The following is a 22,813-nucleotide window of genomic DNA, read 5'->3' as shown; positions in this document are numbered from 1 at the left end:
GGTGGCTGGGCTGGGCCGCCCCACGCGTCCTCATCACCCCTGGGCCTTTCCAAGGAGGTGGCTCCAGGTATCCAGCAAATGCCATTTGACTGCCCAGAAAGGAAGCATTATCATAGCCTCAGAGCAGCTTTTGGTAATTTCTTTCCTCTCACACCAAGGCGTTGTATGCACACGTGTGTGTGTGTGTGTGTGTGTGTGTGTGTGTGTGTGTGTGTGTGTTTTAATTTTTATTTTAGAGACAGGGTTTCGCCATGTTGCCCAGGCTTGTCTCGAACTTCTGGGCTCATGTGCTGCGATTACAGGATAAGCCACCACACCTGATCAAGGCATCACCGTTGAACCTCCTAAGAGGAAAACATAAGGCTGTGGAATACCAGGAACTGGAATTCTAGGTAAAAAGTTCTAGAAGGAAGCCTCGGTGCCAGAATCCGCAAACACACAGAGCACTCCGCAGTGAGCAGCACCAGTGATCCCATCAGAAGCCTGCTTTCATCTTTGAAGGTTGCCCCAGACAACAAGGCATCAAAAGCCAGGGGATCCAGAGAAAACACAAATGACCAAGAGAGAAACTGGGGGAAAAGCCAAAAGGTTGAGAGCCAAACCGTCCAGATGCTTCCTGCCTGCGGTGTGGCACAGGTGGGTGTGCACACACACGTCCTGCACACTGTGCGCACATATCATAGGCGGACAGACCTGCTAGTGTACTCAGGGGCCCGTGTGTTAAGATCATACAGCCCCTACACAGTCTATTTCATGTGCTGTGCCTCTGTCTGGGCACCACATGCAGGTGCGTTAAATGTCCCACAGGAGCATGTGCGATGCATAGAACAGGCACGTGTATATGACTGTTCAGTGTCAGTGTGGAGTGTGTCCGTGTTCGGGTGCGAGTCTATGTGTGCTAGTGTGGTTGTACGAGGACCAGTTCCTACAGAGCTGTGGGAAGTTAGCAACGTTACTGACTGTGCAGAGAAAGCTCCCTGAGACATGGAGCAGGTGGCCTTGCTGTCCTCCCGGCTGGCTGGACCAGACCCCTCTCTGCAGGGCCCCCCACCCCAGGGGGCTGGGCAGGATGGACACGATACTGACCAGGGACTGCAGGATGGCGTGGTTGGTGGCGTTCATGCAGGAGTCCAGCGGGAAGGAGCACTCCCCCTCACAGTAATAGGCTGAGTAGCCTTGGGGGGCGATGACCCAGTCCTAGGGGACATGGGAGAAGGTGAGTCCCATCCATGTGCCCCTCCCTGAGCCTCAGGGCTCAAACCCACCCTCCACCCCTGCAGGGCAGTCTCCCCTAAGAGGCTTGAATCCACCCAGGAACCCCCAGCAGACAAGGCTGGGCAGGAGCTCAGGCGCAACATCCCCCATCCTCACTCTGCGTCTTCTCCCCAGCCAGCCCTCCCTGCCCACGCCTCCCAGAGCTGCAGTCACAGCCCATGCAGGGAGGTCTCAGTTACCCTGTGGCAATGCTGACGGCTTAGTTGATTCAGTCTTCATTTTCATGGTTAAAAAAAAAACAACCCTTTCTCACCATATTCTTACTTTAGAAAACTTGGAAAACACAGAAGAAAAAAATACCTAAGAAAATTGAAGTCACTCATGATTCTATGTCCTCCCTACAGATTCACTTCTGATCTACAGGTGGTGATTGTCATTTCAGAAACAAGGAGAGTCAGCAATTACCAGCCAGCCAAGGTCCTGGAAGCTGACGTAGAGCTCGTGCCGACGGCAGACCTGCCGCCCGTGGGAGCCGTGGACGTCATCTGCAGGGACAGAAGGGCAAGGTCTTTTCTGGGGTTCCTGCTCTGTGCAGCTACTACAGGGTACCAGGGTGGGAGATACCCTGATGAGCACATTTGTCAAATGAATGACAGGAAACCATTTGGTCTCATAAAGCCCATCCCTGGAACTCTGCTTGTACCACGACCCAGCTGAAGAGCCTGCCATGGCCCCCGACGGCTGGAGTGACACTGTGCTCAGCACTCCCCTGTCCTTCAGCCTGTGAGTGTCTTGACGCGCCAGTAAACAGCCCAGCAGGACCCTCGGCCATCCTGTGCCGCCTCCTCTCTAGAGACCCCTGTGACTCCAGCCCACCCTCTGCTGCCACACCCATTCCTCAGGTTCAAGTGGCTCATGACCAGGCCAGTCAGGGGCCGACTCCCTGGGAAGGAGGGCACAGGGTCGGGTCAGGCCTGTCGCTGATCCTGAAGGGCTTGGCCCAGTTGGGGAGAAAACTTCACATAAGCAGCCGAGGATGCTGGGGGGTGCCCAGGCACAACCGCGGGTCACGAGGGGCTGCGGCTCCCAGGGAAGGGGCAGCTGATTCTGATGGAGGCTCCTGGGAAAGACCTGGAGGAGCCAGGGGGAGAGGGGGGCCTTCTGGGTGGCAGGGACAGCCAGGACAGGCCTCTGGAGTGCCGGTCGCCAGGGTGCATCAGGGCAAAAGATGGGGTCAGGAAAGGTGGCTGGAGAGTGGCCGTCAGCTTGAACCGACCTGAGCCTGAGGGCTCTGGGCCACCACTTGGTTCTCACCCTGCCTCTCTCAACTGGAAGCCCGCAGGGCCTCGGCCCCACCCCGCCCAGCCCTCACCAAAGATCCCTGGGAGTCGGTTGGCCTGCGGCAGCTCGTTGGTTTTCTTCGGCTGCCTCCTTCTCAGTGGCCTCACTGCCCGAGGGGTGCGGATGGGACTCGGACTGGCCCTGAAGAAAGTAACCACGAAAGGCTGTCGGGAGCGCGGGGCCCGTTGACCCAGCAGGCCGGCCAGGCCAGGATCCACGCTGTGCCCTGCAACAGAAAGGAGAGAGGGGTCACTCGCGGGCAGTGGCCCTGCAGCGGACACAGCAGGGATCTCTCTGCCGGGGCCTGGGCAGGTCCAGGAGCGTGAAGGCTGAGGACCCGAGGGTCCCTGCTGAGCCTCAGTTTCCACATCTGAAGCCTGGAGTCCTTGGTCCAGCCCCAGCCAATCCACATCTCCTGGGGGCAGATCTGGAGGGTGGGAGGGGGGCCTTGGTGAGCTGCGGGCGGTGTTATTAGTGATAGCCGTGACACAGACACTTGTGAAGTGTTTTACAAGTTTAAAGATTTTTCCTATGGATCACCTCATTGGGTCCTTAGAGTAATCCTGCAGCTCCTTCTTCACAGGAGACCCAGAGTCCTGCTGCCAGTGACTTCGAGAACCAGCGCTCCCACCTTGGTCAAAGGACCCCGAGGCCTGTGTTCTGTCTTCCATCCCGCACTTTCTGGGGTGTGAATGTCAAATTTATCACCGAGACAGTTGTGGCAGCATCTGCCAAGTTTAGTGAGTGCTTGTTCTGCTGGGCACAGCCCAAAAGCAGGGCATTAACTGTCTCCCTAATGCCCATAAGGGAGACGCCAGGCAAAGCATAGACATTGGAATCAAGTCCCAGAGCCCAGGTTTCAGCCTGCGGCAGTCCCATTCCAGACCCCAGGTTCTCATGCACGAGCTGGGTTTATGGACAGAAAAGAAAGAAAGAAAAGGCTGAAGCAGAGATCTGACCTGGGCCTCAGCCCCCGGAGAAGTGAAGCCTGTAAACGGGATTGTCCCCCACAGCCACTTCCAGACTGAGGATGCCACTAAAAACATGATAACTAACCCTGGAGACACCAAGCCTCACCAATAAAACTGTGCATCCTCCTATACTTGTTTGGATTTCAATAACCTTTCTATTGTAAAAGCAATTAAGAAACTTTTGAGGCCAGGCAAGGTGGCTCATGCTTGTACTCCCAGCACTTTGGGAGGCCGAGGTGGGAGGATTGCTTGAACCTAGGCATTTGAGATCAGCCTGGGCAACATAGTGAGACCCTGGTTCAACAAAAAAATAAAAACAAAAATTAGCTGGGCATGGTGGTGAACTACCCACAAGGCTGAGGTGGGAGGACTGCTTGAGCCTGGGAGGTTGAGGCTGCAGTAAGGTGTGATTCTGTCACCATACTCCAGCTGGGCGACAGAGTGAGCGTCTGTTTCAAGAAAAAAAAAAAAAGCACAAAACTTTTTTCTGGTTGTTTAAAGAAGTCTCCACAATAAACATTTCAAATGTATAAAATCCCTTGGAGCAGTACACTGTAATTTACTTGATATTGGCTCATCATTAGACATGTAGGTTATTTCCTGGCTTTCATGATAAAGATGGAGTGCAATGGAGCCTCCTCACTCCGTGCATGCGTGAAATTTCCTGATACTGAATTGCAGAAGCATGATTACCAGCTCACTTTCATGTCTCTTTAAACAGTGCCAGTTGTTCATTTTATACGAGAGCACATTTCACCTCCACGTTATAAGCACAGATGTACACACGTATGTACACACATGCATATGTTTGTATAAACACACTGGTGCACATACTCTTAGAAATTATACATACAGATGTATTTATTCCTACGTAGTTCTTCAGTACACCCTACAGGTCAAGGACACTGCCTGCCCCACCCTCAGTCCCACTCAAAGGTCAGCCCTTAAGCAGCTGTGCCTCAGCCCTGGTGTCCCTTGGCCTCTTGATTGAACAACCAGTTAATCCAGAGACTAACCTTTGACGTGTGACATCATCTGCCACAAACAAATGTGCTGGCAGGAGAGCCTCCCTCCCTCTCAGGAGCATGGACAAGAGCTGCTGAGACAGGGAGGCTGTGAGCTGCAGATGCTAACATGGAGAGGAGGCCCAGAGAGAATCCACTGGGCAGGGCTTGAGTCATGGTGAGTCAAGGTTATGGGGAAGCAGCAGAAATACAAGGAACAGAGCCAGGGCACAGAGGAAAAGGTAAGTGAGGTCACAATGGGGAGAGAACAGAGCAGCCTGAGTGGGCTGGTGAGGGTAACCAGCCTGGGCACTGGAGTGTCACTCTGCGGACTGGCTGACACATGGCGACGACCTGGGGCCCAGGGCAGCCCTCCAGGCTGCATGTGCGGCTCTGTCCTGCGATTCCCTGGGGAGCCCTGGCAGCTTTGGGACCAGAGGGGCCATCAGTCCTGCATGCTTTGCTCACTATTTGCTTCTGTGCAGCTGTGTTCAGGGGTCTTACGGGGGTCTCCCAGACACAGGATAGAATGTCGCATTAGATCAGTTACACCACAGACCCTCACAGAGCCCCTCTGAGCCAGGCCTGGCTTGGGTGCTGGGAACCCCTCTGTAGGTCTCACAGGCCAGGTGAGCCTGACTGGGGACTCTTGAAGTAGCTAATCCCAGGTTCCCATTTTACATTAGCAGAAACTAAGGCCCAGAGAGAGCAGCAACTGTTCAGGGTCCCAGACCAAGGTGGGTTAGAGCCAGGATTATCATATACTTTCCAAGCAAATTGCAGGGGCCTGGCTGGGTGTGGCTCGGGGAGATGGAGGTGGCAAAAGGGGACTAACAGCAGGTCTAGGTTCAGAGCCCTGCATCTGGCAGGCCTGGAGAAGCTCCCCCACCCTACTCCTCTCCTTCCTTTTAGTGCTTGAGGAACACAGTAAGGAGCTGATCTGTTTTCCTGTTGTTTTTAATTAAAGTCGCAGCTCTCTGGAGGAGCACAGTCCACCTAGGGAGGAAAGTCGGAGGCCAGCAGCACACGCCTCCCAGCGCTGGGTAAATGCATTCCTGCCGTAACCGACGTCCCCTGGGGAACCCGGTGGGACCCCCTGAGGAGTGCACCCCCCCCCCAGATCCGGGTCCCATCAGGGTGCCACCTGCTGCATGGGCCTGAGGTTCGGGGACACAGCAAAGGCACACCCAGTGCTCTTTTTGACGTAGTCCACGTCAGGCCCTCCCAGAGCTCCGTCAGCGTCAACCCTCTCTTCCTGTGCACGTCAAACACGGCCTTCTCGGTGATGATGCGGTCCACGCACTGCTTCCCGGTCAGTGGCATGGTGCATTTCTCCATGATCTTAGGGATGTTGTCCTTTGTGCAGTGCTCCATGGTGACCACCACTCTGGTCTTCGGACTGGACACCAAGTCCATGGCACCGCCCATGCCTTTCACCTTCTTGCCAGGGATCATCCAGTTTGCCAGGTCGCCGTATCTGGAAACCTGCATGGCTCCGAGCATGGTTAGGTGGAGGTGTCCCCCTCGAATCATGGCGAAGGAGTCGTCGCTGGCGAAGAAGCAGCCCCCGGGAAGCACCGTGACGGTCTGTTTGCCTGCATTGATGAGGTCAGCATCCTTCCGTGGGAAACGGGCCCAGGCCCAGGATCCCGTTCTCGCTGTGAAGATGCACGGTCATGCTGGGGCTGATGAAGTTGCTGGCCAGCAGGGGGATGCCTATGCCCAGATTGGCGTACACGCCGTCCTCAAATTCCAGAGCTGCGCGTCTGATGATGCGCGTCCTGGCTTCCTTTCTTTTCGCTGTCTCCATCTTCCTCTTTCCTGATGTCAAGCGCTCAATTCGTTTCTCGTATTTCTACCCCTTTATCACACGATCTACATAAATGTTTGGAACGTGGATGTCTTCTGGGGGAAAAGTCCCCACGTCCACGATCTCTTCCACCTCCACCGCCGTGACGTCTGCAGCTTTGCACATGGGCACGTTGAAATTGCGGGCGCTCCCCCTGAAGACCACGTTTCCTGCCCGGTCGGCCTTCCACCCTTTCACCAGGGCGAAGTCCGCCCGGATGGCGCGCTCCAAAAGGAAGTGGTCGCCTTGGAACTCCCTCACCTCTCGGGGCTGGCTCATGATAGCCCGGTGGCCGTCCGGGGTGTAGCGGATGGGGGCGCCCCCTTCCTGGACCAGGGTCCCGTAGCCCGTGGGGGTGTAGAAGGCGGGTACCCCGGCGCCCCCCGCGCGGATGCGCTCAGCCAGGGTGCCCTGGGGCGTGAGCTCCAGCTCCAGCTCTCCTGCCAGGTACTGGCTCTCGCACAGCGTGTTCTCACCCACGTAGGAACAGACGATGCGGCGGACCTGCCTGGAGGCCATCAGGAGGCCCAGGCCGAAGTCCTCCACGCCACGTTGCTGCTGACCACCTGCAAGTCCTTCACGCCGGTCCTGAGCAGCGCGGCGATCAGGTTCTCGGGGATCCCGCAGAGCCCGAAGGCCCCGACCGTGATGGTCGCCCCGTCAGAGATGTCCTTCACCATCTCCACCGGGTCCATGTAGAACTTGGCGCGGGGCCGGCGGCTGGTGGCAAAGCGGCGGGCGCAGCCCTGGGACAGCGCGAGCCCTGAGCCGCGGGCGGGGACCCCGCGCCCGAGCGCCGACGCCAGGAGCCGCAGCGCCGCCATGGTTGGCCCGGATCAGAGGCCAGGAGAGGCGGTGTGCGCCCCGCGTGCGCCCCGGGGCCCGCGTCACAGAGCAGGGAGGGCGCCCGCGCCCTGACGCACTCCCGCCCAGCAGGTCTCCCCCGCCAGGCGCAGGCTCTAGGCCAGGCCCGCGACCCACCACAGGGAGGGGGCCGCTCCTCCGCTCCGCCCTGGGCTGGGGGCCCCCGTGTCAGTTCTCCGTGTCCAGCGCACAGGCCCCGGGCGCAGGACAGAGTTGAGGTCAAGCTCCGCGTGGAGGGCACCAGCCAGATCCCCTTCTGCCCCAGTGGAGCCTCAGGCACAAACTCCAACCGCCCCGTCCAAGCTTCCCCGCTCATTAGAGACACCAAATATCTAATGAGCAGGCGCTGCTGGGTGAGACTGACGGTCGTGACCACCCTGACTGGGCATCACTCTGTGCCAAGCACCCTCCTTTAATCCTGTGACAACCTGGAGAGTGAGTGCCCCCCCCACTACAGCCCCCCAGAGCTCAGGTTCAGCCCTCACTGTGAGCGTGGGGACACTATCCCTCACCTTCATCAGGAAGGGTCCCCGCTCTGAAGAGGCTCCAGCCTTGTCCTCTGCATCCCCCTGCCCTCTCCACCTCCCCCGCTCCAGCTCCCTGCTCCAACTTGTGCGGAATTTTGCAGTTTTCTTCCCTCTGCACAGAATCACTCCATCACCGCAGCAGGGTGCAGGCGTCTCCTCACCTGTAAAGGACCTGCCTTGTCCCGGGTTCTCTCCAGCCCCAGCCCATGTCTCTGCTCCCCTTCCCCAGCAAAGGTTCTGGAAAGAGCTGTCTCCTGCCTCCACTGCCTGTCTCCCTCCACCTCCCCAGTCAGACCCACACTCCACGGAGATTTGGGCCATCAGCAACCTCTGTGATGGCAAAACCCTCGGTCACTTCTCTGTTCTTGCCTTCAGTGCCCACAGCTGGACACAAACGACAAACCCTTGCTTCTGGAAACACTTGACTCTGGCATCTTGGTCACCTTGTCCTCCAGGTGTCCTGCTCCCTCCCTGGCTGGTCTCTGTGGGCTCGCTGTGGCCCCTCCTTGTGAGGTCTCTGGATGTTGGAGGTCCCACTGCTCTGGGCCAGGCCCTCTTTCTTCTCCATCACTACCTCCTTCCCCAGATGATCTGGTCCCACCCCATGCTTTAAATCCACTTACATGCCAGCACTTCCCTCACCTGGGTCTTCATGCTCACCTGTCCCTGGAATGGCATTTCCATGAGGACCAGTGAGCTCAGGAACATCCCAGGGGGCTCAGTAATATTCCAGCCAAAAAAGAACCCTTGGCCACACACCTCAAATGTGCCCTTCATCTACCTTTCCCCCAAAAGAGAAATCTATTGGAAAAAATCCACTGGTTCCATCCACACATCATTCAGGCTTCCTCCCGTTCCCTCACCTCCTCGCCAGCTATACGCATATCCTGACACTGAAATCGACTCATCTTTCTCCATCTCCACTGCTACCAACAGGCCGCTCACAGCGCCCACCTGCACCACTGTGGGGCCCCCACGAGTCTCTGTGACTTCACTCTTGTCCCTCTCAGTCTGCTCTCCCCACTGAAGTCAGGGGGTTCCTTATTTTATGCATGTATTCAGTAAAGTTTTAATTTTACAACAGTTGATAGTTACATAAAAATTTGCAAAGGTAGTACAGAGGCTGAGGTGGGAGGATCGCTGGAGCCCAGGAGCTGGAGGTTACCGTGAGCTGCGATTGCGCCACTGCACTCCACCCTGAGCAACAGAGCCAAACCCTGTCTCAAAGAAAAAAAAAACCACACAAGGAGTTCCCATATACCTGGACCCAGTTTCCCCTGGGAAATGTTAATATTTTACACTAGTAGGGTACCTTTCTCATAACTAATGGACCAGTACTGATATCTTATTATTAAGTAAACACCATGATTGATCTGGATTTCCTAACTTTCCCCTAATGCCCTTTTGCTGGTCCAGGATTCCACCCAGGACCCCACATGCACTGAGCTGGTCGTCTTAGGTGCCTCTGGGCTCCTCCAATTTCCCAACCTTCCCTTTTTTTTGATGAGCTTCGCGGTTTTGAGAAGTGTTTGCCAGGTATTCTGCGGAACGCCTTTCTCTTTGGGTTTGATGGTCTTCTTGTGGTTGGACTGGGGTTTCGGGTTCACAGCGGGGGGGCCTCTGAAGCTCAGTGGTCTGCTCCTTCCCTTACACCCAGTGCACATGCCAGCCCCGTGCCGGTCACTGCAGTGGGGCTTCCTCACCTGGCTGAGGCACTGCGCGTCAGGTACCCCACGCCCTGTCCACAGGGCACTTTCGGGAAGCAAGTCATTGGGTGCGGCCCACGGAAGGGGTGGGGAGCTCTGCTCCACCCTGAGAGGGGGGCATCTCAGAGGGTTCTCTTTTAAAACCTGAATCAGATCCTGTCGTCCACCACTGCTATTAAATAAAATAAACGACGCTAAGAACCCACCACCTGGCCCTGGTTTACCCTGACTCAGAATGGCCCCTGGGACCCCCGCCCTCACCGCTGCTCCATGGCGCCCCCTTGCCGGGCCTCAAACACGCCCATCTCATGCCCACTTTGGCCTTTGTCTTCCTACTGCCTGGCATAAAAGAGGCTCTCCCCAATTTCACCTGTGGAATGAACAAGGGCATGAATCCCCATCCTACAGAAGAGAAGACAGGGTCTGGAAAGGTAAGTCCCAGCCAAGGTCACTGAGGCAGGGCACTGCCGAGCTGGGCTTCAAACCCAGCCTCCTGGCCTGCGTGTCTGAGGATACAGCCACTTCCCCTCCTTCCCTTCCCAGGACAGAAACTCCCAGGGTGGAGGCTGCTCCGTGGGAGGAACCACCTGCTTCCTGGGAAGCAGAGGGAGAGGAGGGAGCGCCCCCACTGGGCCAGACCTTGTGCCTTAGACCTCAGTGACCCTCGCAGCGGGCACAGCTGGTGAGGCCGGGAGCCCAGGGCCACAGGAAGCTGCTGCCTGTGCGGGCACAGAGAAGCCCCAGGGGCTGCTCCCACAGAGCCCCCAGCCTCACCGTCCTCAGTCTCCACATAGAGGCGGAGTCCCAGGTCCTTGTGACGCTTCAGCAACCAGCGGTCACTGGCTGCTGTGACGTCCAGCACCAGCCAACCCTCGTCCCCAGCTCGGAGCGTCTGAAGATCCAAAAAGAACAAGTCAGACTCCCTGTGGACACGAAAGAACAATTAACCGGCGGCCGGCACAGCTGCCTCTGTGTCTCCAGGACCCGCTGGGGGCCGTCACCGGGGCATCTCCTACCTGACTCTGGCTGTGCCCCTTCTGAGCCTCATCTCACTGCCTCAGCCCACAGAGGTGTACACATGAGGAAACTGAGGCTCAGTGGTTCAATGAGCTGTTCAAGTCCCCATAGCCAGGATGGCAGGGCAGGGACTTGAAGGCAGGACTGTCACTGGGGCTCTTCCCGCAGTGCAGGGGGCTCAGGCCAAGCATCTTTCCCGTCTTTGAGGGTCTCTTTCGGGTCCTCTGGGAAGTGTTCCACCAACCCCCACTCCCTGCTGGGTTGCCTTGACCATGAGACTGTGAGGCGGGCAGGGGCAGGGGCACCTGGGCCAAGGGGAAGGCACCTGTTGGACTGCTCCTGGACCACCTGGAACATGCTGACGTGGAGGGTCCTGTTGAGCAGGTGGATGCTGGGCACCTTGTAAATCCGGAACTCCGCAGCTGTGACCGCCTCCCCATCCGGGATCTGGGTCAGGTCAAAGCGGAACTCCTTCCAGTGGGGCTCCTGGTGGCCCAGGGCATGATCTCGCTCCACTAGAAGACAAAGCAGAGCTGGGCTGGCGCTCGGAATGGCTCGGACTTTGGAGTGGGCAGAGCTGGTGTGAGCCACTGCCCCCAGCCACCCACCACTCAAGGTGGAGGGGACCCAGGGAGGCCTGGCGGGGCCAGTTTCCTTTTGTGCAAACGTTTGCTCCAGGCTTGGTCCCAGGGAGCAGACAGGGCTGAGAGGCCCTGCAGCCAGGCTCAGCCTGAGCCCTGCACCTGGCTGGTGCTCAACAGACCCCAGGCTCCAAACCCCAAACTCCCATTGCTCCCCTTCTCGGTCTGGCTGGTCCTGGGACCCGGAGATGAGACAGAGGAGGGAGCCTCCTCTGGGAGCTTCCAGGCTAAAGGGAAGATGGACATTGGACCCAAGGCAGAAAAGGGCCCCGGCCCTGCAGGGAAACCTGGTAGACAGGGACGTCACCGACATCACCGACGGCATCTTGGGGGACACGAGCCATCCAGAGCCTGCCCACTGCCTGGATGGGAGGTGTGGCAGGGGAGGGCTCAGGGCTGACGGCTGAGCTGGGCTGAGGCATGAGTGCAAATCTGCCATGGGTCAGGGAGACGGGCCCTGCAGGGGCTGGCCAGCCAGGGCAGAGGGCCAGAGCAGAGGGGCCTGAGGGCAAGGCAGGGAAAGCAAGCACCAGGAAACAGCAGAGGGCAGGAGACCGACGTTTCCTTTCTGCAACAAGGTGGAGGAGGAAGGAGGGAAACGTGGAAAGGAACAAGAAAAACCAGGGCAGGAGTGACAACTCCTGGAGAGGCCAGTCAGGTGCTGGGGAAGTCGGAGGGTCTCACTGGGCGGTGGGATCTGAGCAGGTGGCATCTGAACTGGCTTTGAAGGGTAGGATGGGGTCTTGGTAGGTGGAGAAGGTGGCAGGGAGGGTGCTCTAGGGAGAGGGGACCTCACATGCGCAGGGGTGGAGGCGCCCACAGGTCAGCAATGCTGGGGACAGCACATGAGCTCTGCTGCGGCCTGCCTGCTGATGGTGCCAATCCCGGGCCAGGAGCCTGGGCTGTGCTTCTGGCCAGTGGGGAACACAGGGGACGGGGGCAGCAGGGGGGCGGCGTTGGGGGAGAGGAATTAGAAGACACGGTGGAGGCGAGGGTAGAGGCCAGGCTGGAGGTGAGATGGGCAGCAGGGCCCCGTGGTGGGGGCTGGCCTGCCAATCAAACAAAGGCTGCAGTTGTGGAATAAAGCCCACATTTCCCCAGGTGTCCGGAAATACCCAGGACGCTATATTTAGGGAAGTCTCACTTTAGCCTCCTGTCCCTCTCAAACTCTAGAAATCTGTGTTTCCGGAAAGCAGGGGTGGGAGCCGCCCAGTGCCTTCCCCAAAACCCAACACTGAGATTTCAATGATATGTTTGTGAGTCTTTTTAAAAATTCTCTCTGGTTACTGGGCTTAGTGACCACAGTCAGGTTTGGAAAAGCACCAGGCTGTGCGGGCCGAGGCGGATATGGGGAGCACTTCCTGTCCTTGCGGTGGGGACCTGGTCCAGCCATGGGCAGGCGAACAGCTGTGTGGGGCGGGGGATGGGGCCAGAAATGTGTGGGCAGGAGGTGGCCGCTCATCCCAGCCCAGGACGGAGAAGAAAAGAACTTGCCTCGTTCCACAGCACCTGAGGGTGCTGGGCACGCAACAAAAGCCCACCTGAGAGCCGGGCTGCTCAGATGCCGTGACGCAGGCGACGATCTCTCCCCGTAGGCAGAGATCACTGATGGCAGAGTTCTGGACCTCCTCCCATGAATATCTACGTACGTGTGCTCTCTTCCCTAACACACTCACACAACATGACTTGGGTGACAATTTCAGTGGGTTCAGGATCTGCAGGCCCTGCTGTGTTACATGGCTGGGTAAGAATCCCCCATTTGCAAGACGAAATCAGTCCACGCTGTTGGCTGTCACAGGGCATGCAACAGTGACGAGCAGCTCACTCGCGGCTTCTCCTGTCCACTTTCAAAGCATGGCTGTGTGCTTGTGTCCCAGGGCACAGCAGGGCTGCCGGGTGGGTCCTGGGGCTCACTGGTATCCCTGTCGGCAGGCCACATGCTGACTTCATGTGGGATCCGAGGACTGAGGGAACAGCCCACAAACCCATCAGCTCTGTGGGGACGCCTGTGCTCTGTGGCCTTCCTCCCTGCCTGACCTGGGGGTCTACCCAGGCTGACTCAAGAGTTTTGTTCAACTGAACCGACCCGAGTTCCAAACTTCCCCGCTGTGGGCTTGTGAAATCGATAAACCACCCAGGAATTCCAGCACAGGAAACTGCCTCCCCTGGCTGTTCCAGGCAAGCCTGGAAGTTGGGAAATTTTTAGGAAAATAATGATTTTTATCAGAAACTGATAAAACTTCCTGGGGTGTGACACTGAAATAGGCATTACCGTGACCGGGTGAAGGGACTGCCCTTTCTTTGCTGGAGCTGTGTGGGTCTGCAGCTGGCCAGTGTTTGTACCTTTGGATAGAAAAGATATTTCTCAAAAGCTGGGGCTGAGGAAGAGCATTTGTTGGGATCCAGATTTTCCCCTATGAAGGTTCGTGGGCAGACAGCCCCTGCTTTAGCGGGTAAGAGAGCATTGGAAGGGTAAATTCTCTGGCCAGTAGCTGGGTTCCTGGCCCCAGCCCTGACCCTGTGAGCAACCTGTGTGACCTCAGTCTCCTTGTCTGCAAAGTGGGGATTCTGTCCTTCCCACCCAGGGCTGTGAACAGGCAGGGGCCATGGGACAGGAGGGCAGCCATGGCTCTGGCGGTTAACAGCTACTTTTCCAACTTAAAATATCAAAGTGACAAACATCCAGCCAGGACCATCAGGAGGCTATGTCTGAAACTCAGCGGCCATGGTGGGGAAAGGGAGATGTTCAGTTTTCTCTTTTTCTTTTCCTTTTTGAGACAGAATCTCACTCTGTCACCCAGGCTGGAGTGCAGCGGCGCTACCTCAGCTCACTGCAAGCTCCGCCTCCCGGGTTCACGCCATTCTCCTGCCTCAGGCTCCCGAGTAGCTGGGACTACAGCTGCCTGCCACCACACCTAGCTAATTTTTTGTATTTTTAGTAAAGATGGGGTTTCACCGTGTTAGCCAGGATGTTCTCGATCTCCTGACCTCGTGATCCGCCCATCTCGGCCTCCCAAAGTGCTGGGATTACAGGCGTGAGCCATTGCGCCTGGCCAGTTTTCTTTTTTTCTAAATAAAAGTGTGGAATGAGAGAAAATACACCGTGGAAATCTATCAGTTCAACTTCCAGGTGCTTCCTTTTCACCTGCCTGACCTTTGTCAAGGCACTTAACCTTCTGGGCTCAGTGTCCACGCCTGCAAAATAACACTTTGAAACAGGGTCAAATGAAAATGATGAAGAGCAAGGTTTGTTGACTGTAATCAGTTCTTGGTTTCAGTCCAGCGAATGCTTCTCCCACACTATTCGGGAACATTTCCTTGTCAGTGAATGCCCAGCCCCCACCTTCCCATAGAACCAAGGTCTGGAATCTCCCAAAGATGCCTGGCTGAGCGGCCACACCTCAGCAATGCCACTGGGACGGTCCCCCAGTTCTGGCTCAGACAGAAAGTACCAAATACAATCTCCTCCCACGTTCCCACATGTGGAAACGGAACCCTGACTCCTCGCTGGGCTCCTTCTGCTACTGTGGACCACCTCCGTCTGATGCTGTGAAAAGGGGCATAAAAACCATGCTGGAATTGGCCAAAAGCGCTCGAGGCCTCTCGACAGGCCCTCAATACACAGCATGAAATGCCTGCTGCTGCCTCCCAGCGGCTGCTGATTTGAGGGTCCACGGAGGGAATTCCTGGGAAAGGCCTAGGTCTGTACAACGTGATTTCTTGGGTTTTCCCAGTAAAATTCTGCTGCCAGTTGTAGGGTTGGGAAGCTCATTCCAGGGCTCCCTGTCAGATTCAGATAGGCTGGGAGGCCTGTGTGGGAGATGCTGTCTGTCAGGCCAATGTCCTGATCCCAGTCATCTGAGATACATCCTGCCAGGAATCCCCTCTCCATGGTGGCCCCGGGAGGAGCCATTGATGTTTGGAGCAAGGTTTCTAGGCAGCACATTTATTTTCCCTATCTGCAAAATCTGGGACAGGGATCCTATTTTTGAGCATCCCATAATTTCACTTTTGGGCATGAAGGAGGAGGTTCTGTCTTTGTTGCCTTCTCATGATCTGAAGGCTTATAAGAACACTGACTTTTCCTCATTCATTTTTCCTGGTCACAGCCAGGAATATGAATTCATTCATTATTCAGTACATTTTAAAGCAGTACTAATGGTGCACAAGTCATTATTTAGGTGCAGGAGACACTGCGGTAAGCAAGGTGGGGCAGCTCCTGTCCCCATGGGGTTTACAGGCTTGCAGGGAAGTAAGATAACAAACATGAAAGTTAACAAACAAGATCAGCCTATGTGCTAAGTGCTAGGAAGTACACAAAGACGGGGGCGGGGGGGGGGACTGGGAATAACACAGGGAGTGTGGGGGCTGCCTTATTTATGTTTTTAACTGGATTTTGAAATATTTTAGGATTATTTACATCTAAAGAGAAATGGCATGAACAGTGCAGACTTTCCATTCTTTCCCTGATAGCTTCCCCTAATGATAGCTTCTTACATAACCAACCTGTAGTATAAGAAAATCAGGAAATTGGGGGGGTGGGTATGGTGGCTCACGCCTGTAATCCCAGCACGTTGGGAGGCTGAGGAGGGTGGATCATGAGGTCAGGAGTTCAAGAGCAGCCCAGCCAAGATGGTGAAACCCTGTCTCTACTAAAAATACAAAAATTGGCTGGGTGTGGTGGTAGGTGCCTGTAATCCCAGCTACTCAGGAGGCTGAGGCACAGAACTGCTTGAACCTGGGAGGTGGAGCTTGCAGTGAGTCGAGATCGCACCACTGCACTCTAGCCTGGGTGACAGAGTGAGACTCCGTTTCAAAAAAAAAAAACCAAAAAACAAAATAGGAAATTGATACTGTTAACTAAATCCAGACTTTTCTCTAATTTTAGCAACTGTCCTACTAATATCTTTTTCTGCCAAGGATTCAATCTAGGATCCCATGTTATTAATACATTAATACCTTTAGTGTCATTTCCCCTGGGGCCCCTCTGATGTGACTATTCCTCAGTCTTTCCTTCCCTTTCAACCTTGACACTTTTTTTTTTTTTTTTTGAGACATGGTTTTGCTCTGTCACCCAGACTGGAGTGCAGTGGCACAGTCACAGCTCGCTGCAGCCTCAACCACCTGGGCTCAGGTGATCCTCACAGTTCAGCCTCTAGGGTAGCAGGGACCACAGGTATACCCCATCATGCCCAGCTAAGTTTTTAAAAAATTGTTTATTGAGACAAGGGCTCACTATGTTGCCCAGGCTGGTCTTGAACTCCTGGGCTCAAGCAGTCCTCTTGCCTTGGCCTCCCAGAGTGCTGGGATTACAGGCATGAGCCACCATACCCAGCCTTGATACTTTTGAAGAGTGCTGGTCAGTTATTTGTGGCACACCCCTCAATTTGGGTTTGTCCCATGTTTTCTCAAGTTTGAATTAAGTTATGGATTTTGGAGAATACCACAGAAGTGTGTGGGGGAAAGAGAGATCAGACTGTTCCTGTGTCTATATAGAAAAAGGAAGATATAAGAAACTCCATTTTGATCCATACTAGGAAAAATCCTTCTGCTTTGAGATGCTGTTAATCTGTAACCCTAGCCCCAACCCTATGCTTGCAGAAACATGTGCTGTATTGACTCAAGATTTAATGGATTTAGGGCTGTGCAGGATGTGCTTTGTTAAAAATGTGTTTGTAGGCAGTACACTTGGTAAAAGTGATCCCCATTCTCCAGTCCTGAGTACCCAGGGACACAACGCACTGCGGAAGGCCCCAGGGACCTCTGCCCAAGAAAGCCTGGGTATCGTCCAAGGTTCCCTCTACTGAGACAGCCTGAAATATGGCCTTGTGGGAAGGGAAAGACCTGACCATCCCCCAGGCTGACACCCATAAAGGGTCTGTGCTGAGGAGGATTAGTGAAAGATGAAGACCTCTTTGAAGTTGAGATAAGAGGAAGGCATCTGTCTCCTGCTTGTCCCTGGGATTGGAATGTCTCGGTGTAAAACCCGATTGTACATTCTATTTACTGAGATAGGAGAAAATCGCCTTATGGCTGGAGGTGAGACATGCTGGCGGCAATACCGCTCTTTACTGCATTGGGGCGTTTATGTAAAGTCAAACATAAATCTGGCCTATGTGCACATCAAGGCATAGCACCTTTCCTTAAACTTCTTTATGACACAGAGTCCTTTGCTCACATGTTTTCCTGCTGACCCTCTCCCCACTATTACCCCATAGTCCTGCCACATTTCCCTCACCAAGATGGTAGAGATAGTGATCAATAAATACTGACGGAACCAGTGCCGGTGTGGGTCCACCGTATGCTCAGCTCTGGTCCCCTGGGCCCACTTTTCTTCCTCTGTACTTTGTCTCTGTGTCTTATTTCTCTTCTCAGTCTCTCATCTCCACCTTTTGAGAAATACCCACAGGTGTGGAGGGGCAGGCCCCCTTCATCTGGCGCCCAACATGGGGCTTGAACCCACGATCCTGAGATTAAGAGTCTCATGCTATACCAACTGAACATGCTGGCGGCAATACTGCTCTTTACTGCATTGAGATGTTTGTGTAAAGTCAAACATAAATCTGGCCTACGTGCACATCGAGGCACAGCACCTTTCCTTAAACTTATTTATGACACAGAGTCCTTTGCTCACATGTTTTCCTGCTGATCCTCTCCCTGCCATTACCCTATAGTCCTGCCACATCCCCCTCACCGAGATGGTAGAGATAGTGATCAATAAATACTGAGGGAACTCAGAGACCAGTGCCGGTGCGGGTCCTGTGTATGCTGAGTACCGGTCCCCTCAGCCCACTTTTCTTCCTCTATACTTTGTCTCTCTGTGTCTTATTTCTTTTCTCAGTCTCTCGTCTCTACCTTTCGAGAAATACCCACAGGTGTGGAGGCACAGGCCCCCTTCAAAGTGATATGCCCTTCTCAGAGCATCAAATGGGACAATATGATACCAATCTGTCTTATTACTAGTGGCATGAACTTTGATTCCCTGGTCACTGTGGTGTCTGCCAGGTTTCTCCACTGTAATGTCACGATTTTTCATTTTGTAAATAATAAATATCATGAGGAAAATACTTTTTTTGTTTTGTTTTTTTTTTTGAGACAGAGTCTCACTCTGCCGCCCAGGCTGGAGTCCAGTGGTGTGATTGTGGCTTACTGCAGCCACAACCTCCCAGACTCAAGTGATCCTCCCATCTCAGCCTCCTGAGCAGTTAAGACTATAAGCAGGCCAGGCGCAGTGGTGCCTGCCTATAATCCCAGCACTTTGGGAGGCTGAGGCAGTTGGATCACGAGGTCAGGAGATTGAGACCATACTGGCCAACATGGTGAAACCTCATCTCTACTAAAAAACAAGAAATTAGCCAGGTGTGGTGGCACATGACTGTAGTCCCAGCTACTCAGGAGGCTGAGGCAGGGGAATCGCTTGAACCTGGGAGATGGAGGTGGCAGTGACCCAAGATTGCACTACTGCATTCCAGCCTGGGATACAGAAAGAGACTCTGTTTAAAAAAAAAAAAAAAGACTGTAAGCGTAGTACCACCATGCCTGGCCTGCCTAATTTATTTTTTTGTAGAGATGAACTCTCACTATGTTGCCCAGGCTGGTCTTGAACTCCTGGCTCACCTTGCTGGGATCATAGACATGAGCCAATAGTGATTTTCTTTCTTTTTCATTTTTTGAGACAGGGTCTCACTTGGTCACCTAGGCTGCAGTGCAGTGATGCAACCTCAACCTCCCAGGGCTTAAGGGATCCTCCCACCTCAGCCTGTCGAGTAGCTGGGACTACAGTCATGCACTACCACACCTAGCTAATTTTTTGTATTTTTTGTAGAGATGGGGTCTTGCTGTTTTGTCCAGGCTGGAATAGTGATTTTCTATTTCCTTCTTTCCTTGTACATGTATTAATTGGAATTCTTTTTAAAGGAAGATTTTTCTTTCTTCTACATTTATTTATTTATTTAAATATTTATTTTAAGACAGAGTCTTGCTCTGTTGCCCAGGCTGGAGTGCAATGGCATGATCTCGGCTCACTGCAACCTCTGCTTCCCAGGTTCAAGTTATTCTCCTGCCTCAGCCTCCTGAGTAGTTGAGACTACAGGTGTGCACCACTATGCCTGGCTAATTTTGTATTTTTTTCAGTAGAGACAAGATTTAACCATATTGGTCAGGCTGGTCTCGAATTCCTGACCTCAGGTGATCTGCCCACCTTGGCCTCCCAAAGTGCTGGGATTACAGGTGTGAGCCACTGTGCCCAGCCTAATTATTTATTATATCATTATGGATTCAAAGGTGTTTATTTTATTCTATGGGCTATATCCCATACTGTTGTTATTTATTTCATTGCTCTAATTGTTCCACTTTTGGCCACTGGCAGCTCCTTCAGGTTGGCTCCTGTGTCCTTCTGACCACCCCCACCATCCTTTTCTGAGCACTTCTAACTGGCACCACAAGATGCTCTAGGTGCATCCTGGGAGTTCCCATCCCCACCCCTGGAATCAGCCATTTCTGCAAGGAGTTCTGTTTTGTTTTGTTTTGCTTTTAGGAGAGATATTTAGAAACCAAGATTTGGGCCCTGGGCTGCTCACTGTCCTGGAGTGTCAATACTTTTAGGCCCTTTTAGTGGACAAAGCTAGGATATATATGTGTGTACATTAATGTGTGCGAAAACACACATCTGTTTGTATCTCTTTTTATAAATATATTTTGTAAATATCTGAGGTCATACTGACATCTCCAATTCCAGTCCAGTGTGGGGTTTCCTTTTCTTTCCTTTTTCTTTTTTTTTGAGACAGAGTCTCACTTTGTTGGCCAGACTGGAGTGCAGTGGCGCAATCTCAGCTCACTGCAACCTCTGCTGCCTGTGTTCAAGCGATTCTCCTGTCTCAGCCTCCCGAGTAGCTGGGATTACAAGTGCCTGTCACTGAGCCCGGCTAACTTTTGTATTTTTAGTAGAGACAGGGTTTCACCATCTTGGCCAGGCTGGTCTTGAACTCCTGACCTTGTGATCCACCCGCTTCGGCCTCCCAAAGTGCTGGGATTACAGATGTGAGCCACTACACCCGGCCCAGTGTGGGGTTTCTTTTGATGTGATGTTTGAGAAGGCCTCATGAGTAAGATACTCTAAGATCAGACCTGAACACTTCTGGGCATTGCTGGCAGGAATGCAAAGTGGCACAATCCCTAGGGTGGGAAATCTGGCAATAATCTAGCAAAATGATACATGCTGTGACTCAGAAACTGTACTTCTAAGAAAATGTCCCAGCTGGCTGTGATGGCTTACGCCTGTAACCCCATCACTTTGGGAGGCCAAGGCAGGAGGACCACTTGAGGGCAGGAGTTCAAGATCAGTCTGGGGCAACACAGGGAGACCCTGTCTCTAGAAAATTTTTTTAAATTAGCCAGGCATCAGAGGTTGCAGTGAGCTGAGATCACGTCACTGCACTTTAGCTCTTTGTTTTGAGGCAGAGTGAGAAGAGACCCTGTCTCAAAACAAAACAAACCAACAAAATTAGCCAGGCACGATGGCACTTTGCCTATAGTCTATTCAGGAGGCTGAGGTAGGAGGACGGCTTGAGCCTGGGAGGTTGAGACTGCAGTGAGCTGTGATTGCACCATGGCACTCCAGGGTGAGACTCTGTCTCAAAAAAAGAAAAAGAAAAAAGCAAGGTGAACACTACGGATAATATACCCCTTGCTACAGTTTGGATGTGGTCTATCCCCGACAAAACTCACATTGAAATTTAATCCCCAGTGTGGCTGTGATGGGAGGTGGTACCTAGTGGGAGGTGTCTGGGTCATGGGGGTGAATCCCTCATAGACTAATGCCATGGTGGAGGGGGCCAGTGGGTGAGTCCTCCCTCTCAGGGGAATGGATTAGTTCCCTAGACGGGGGAGGCTGTTAAAAAGTCTGGCTTGCTCTCTTGCTTCCTCTCACCACTTGCTCTCTTTGCACACACCCACTGTCCTGCCACTTTCTGCCATGAGTTGAAGTAGCCCGAGGCTCTCACCAGATGCAGCTGCCTAGCCTTGAGCCTTTCAGCCAGTAGCCGCATTTCGGCTGGGCACGGTGACTTATACCTGTAATCCCAGCACTTTGGAAGGCTGAGGTGGGTGGATCACCTGAGGTCAGGAGGTCAAGATCAGCCTGGCCAATGTGGTAAAATCCCATCTCTACTAAAAATACAAAAAATTAGCCAGGTGTGGTGGCGGGCACTTGTAGTCCTAGCTACTTGGGAGGCTGAGGCAGGAGAACTCCTTGAACCCAGGAGGTAGAGGTTGCAGTAAGCTGAAATGGTACCATTGCACTCCAGCCAGGGTGACAGAGCAAGACTCTGTCTCAAAAATAAAATAAAATAAAATAAACCTCTCTCTCTCTTTTTTTTTGGGGGAAATTACTCAGTCTTAGGGAGTCTGTTACAGCAACACAAGACAGAATAAGACAACCTTGTATCTAATAAAGGGTGAGCCCATCATCATCACCACCATCAAACACAGGTCACCTTGAACAGGTTTCTCAGTTGTGGCACCATTGACAATTTGGGCCAGATAATTCTTTGTTGTAGGGGCTGTGCGGTGTGCTGCAGGATGTTTAGCAGCATCCCTGGCCTCCGCCCCTTAGCCGACAGCAGCACTCCCTTCCCCTCTCCATTTACACAACTCAAAATGTCTCCAGATATTGTCAAATGTTTCCTGGGATGCAAGACTGTCAGTAGTGGAGAAACACTGCCTTTCAAAAGTGCTAGGGATCCATTCATTAGTCTAAAACCTGGGAAGTAAGGGGAAAATACCCTCGACTGTGGGAGAAGGAACCAGTTGTGTGAAGAGAAGGACGGCCTTCTAGGCAGAGGGAACAGTGGATACAAAGGCCCTGCATGTTCGAGAAACATCAAGGAGGCTGGTGTGGCTGGAATCTAGTGGTCAGGGGCCTGAAGTGTGTGAGAGGAGGTTGCAGTGACAGGCAAGGCCAGTCCATCTCCAAGAAATCCTGTTTCTAGCCTCCAAGAACTCAGCACAGTGATTCAAAGAGGCCCTGTGACCTGGGAAGAACTTCAAAACTTCAGTTGCTGCCAACCAATGTTGTGACAGGCCATGACCTTGGGAGGTGAGAAGTCACTTGGGCCACAGTGTGCCTGTAGAGCCTTCTGCAGCCAACAGGGACTGGTGACAGCCAGTTCCATTGAGACACACCGGCTGGGTGGCTTGGCTCAGAATCCAGGACAGACAATGCCACCCCACGGAGAGGCACATGGGAGGCAGAAAAGGTTACTTTCTGCACCACCTCACCATGGCTCTGGGAAAATAAACAATCAGAGAGCCCTCAGCCTCCGCCTCCAGCCTCGGATAAAGCAACCTCCGCATCCTGCTCTTCCAGGAAAGGCCACTAGGGGCAGGAGGTGGCCTTCACCGGGCATGGTCACCAGCCACTCCAGGCTAGGCCTCCAGACGCCAAACTCTGCGACCCTCAGCCCAACATCAACAAGGGCTCTGGCTATTTTTGTGCCCTGGGTAATTTAGTCTCACCCAGACAACCTAAATCTGTCTTATTTCTGACCAAAAAGTGAGACTTCAAAAGACACCCTCATCCTCCAGCTCAGAACAGACTCTTGTGGCCTGTGACTGGTCCCACCTCCCCTCAGACCCTCCCCAGCCCCGAAGGGCCCACAGGAAGAGTGTCCCAGGGCCCT

The 22,813-nt window shown here is 53.7% G+C and overlaps 3 protein-coding genes across 13 annotated transcripts in view; 1 reads left to right on the top strand and 2 right to left on the bottom strand.

Annotated features, from left to right (window-relative positions):
• LOC103883770 (peptidyl-prolyl cis-trans isomerase E-like) overlaps nt 1-1,878 on the top strand; it is a 34,804-nt gene extending 32,926 nt beyond the window's left edge. For 6 of the 8 annotated variants that reach the window (XR_004184343.1, XR_004184344.1, XR_004184342.1 and 3 more), the window contains 2 exons: nt 303-636; nt 1,620-1,878. The gene's annotated coding sequence lies outside the window, so the exon portion shown is untranslated. Of the gene's footprint in view, nt 1-302; nt 637-1,107; nt 1,217-1,619 lie in introns of those variants that run through there. The other 2 variants (XR_004184348.1, XR_004184349.1) reach the window with 2 other exon arrangements.
• Nucleotides 1-22,813, bottom strand: part of BMP8A (bone morphogenetic protein 8a) — a 32,762-nt gene that overhangs the window by 2,054 nt on the left and 7,895 nt on the right. The window contains exons 2-6 of one of the 4 annotated variants that reach the window (XM_031667309.1): nt 10,820-11,009; nt 10,252-10,400; nt 2,588-2,782; nt 1,681-1,760; nt 1,087-1,197 (exon numbers count right to left, since the gene is read on the bottom strand). In XM_031667309.1, coding sequence (XP_031523169.1) covers nt 1,087-1,197; nt 1,681-1,760; nt 2,588-2,782; nt 10,252-10,400; nt 10,820-11,009 — 725 coding nt within the window. Of the gene's footprint in view, nt 1-635; nt 1,198-1,680; nt 1,761-2,587; nt 2,783-10,251; nt 10,401-10,819; nt 13,934-22,813 lie in introns of those variants that run through there. The other 3 variants (XM_031667300.1, XM_031667306.1, XM_031667297.1) reach the window with 3 other exon arrangements.
• LOC100998312 (succinyl-CoA:3-ketoacid coenzyme A transferase 2, mitochondrial-like) lies at nt 5,471-7,761 on the bottom strand. The gene is given in 4 exon segments (XM_031667296.1): nt 5,471-5,743; nt 5,746-6,149; nt 6,151-6,931; nt 6,934-7,761. Coding segments are annotated over 4 exon segments (1,536 nt in total). The 5' UTR covers nt 7,205-7,761; the 3' UTR covers nt 5,471-5,663.

Source organism: Papio anubis, chromosome 1, assembly GCF_008728515.1.
Source record: "Papio anubis isolate 15944 chromosome 1, Panubis1.0, whole genome shotgun sequence".
Classification (NCBI taxonomy): Eukaryota; Metazoa; Chordata; class Mammalia; order Primates; family Cercopithecidae; genus Papio; species Papio anubis.
Note: the sequence above shows the minus strand (reverse complement) of the source record. Positions and strands in the feature narration are given on the sequence as shown.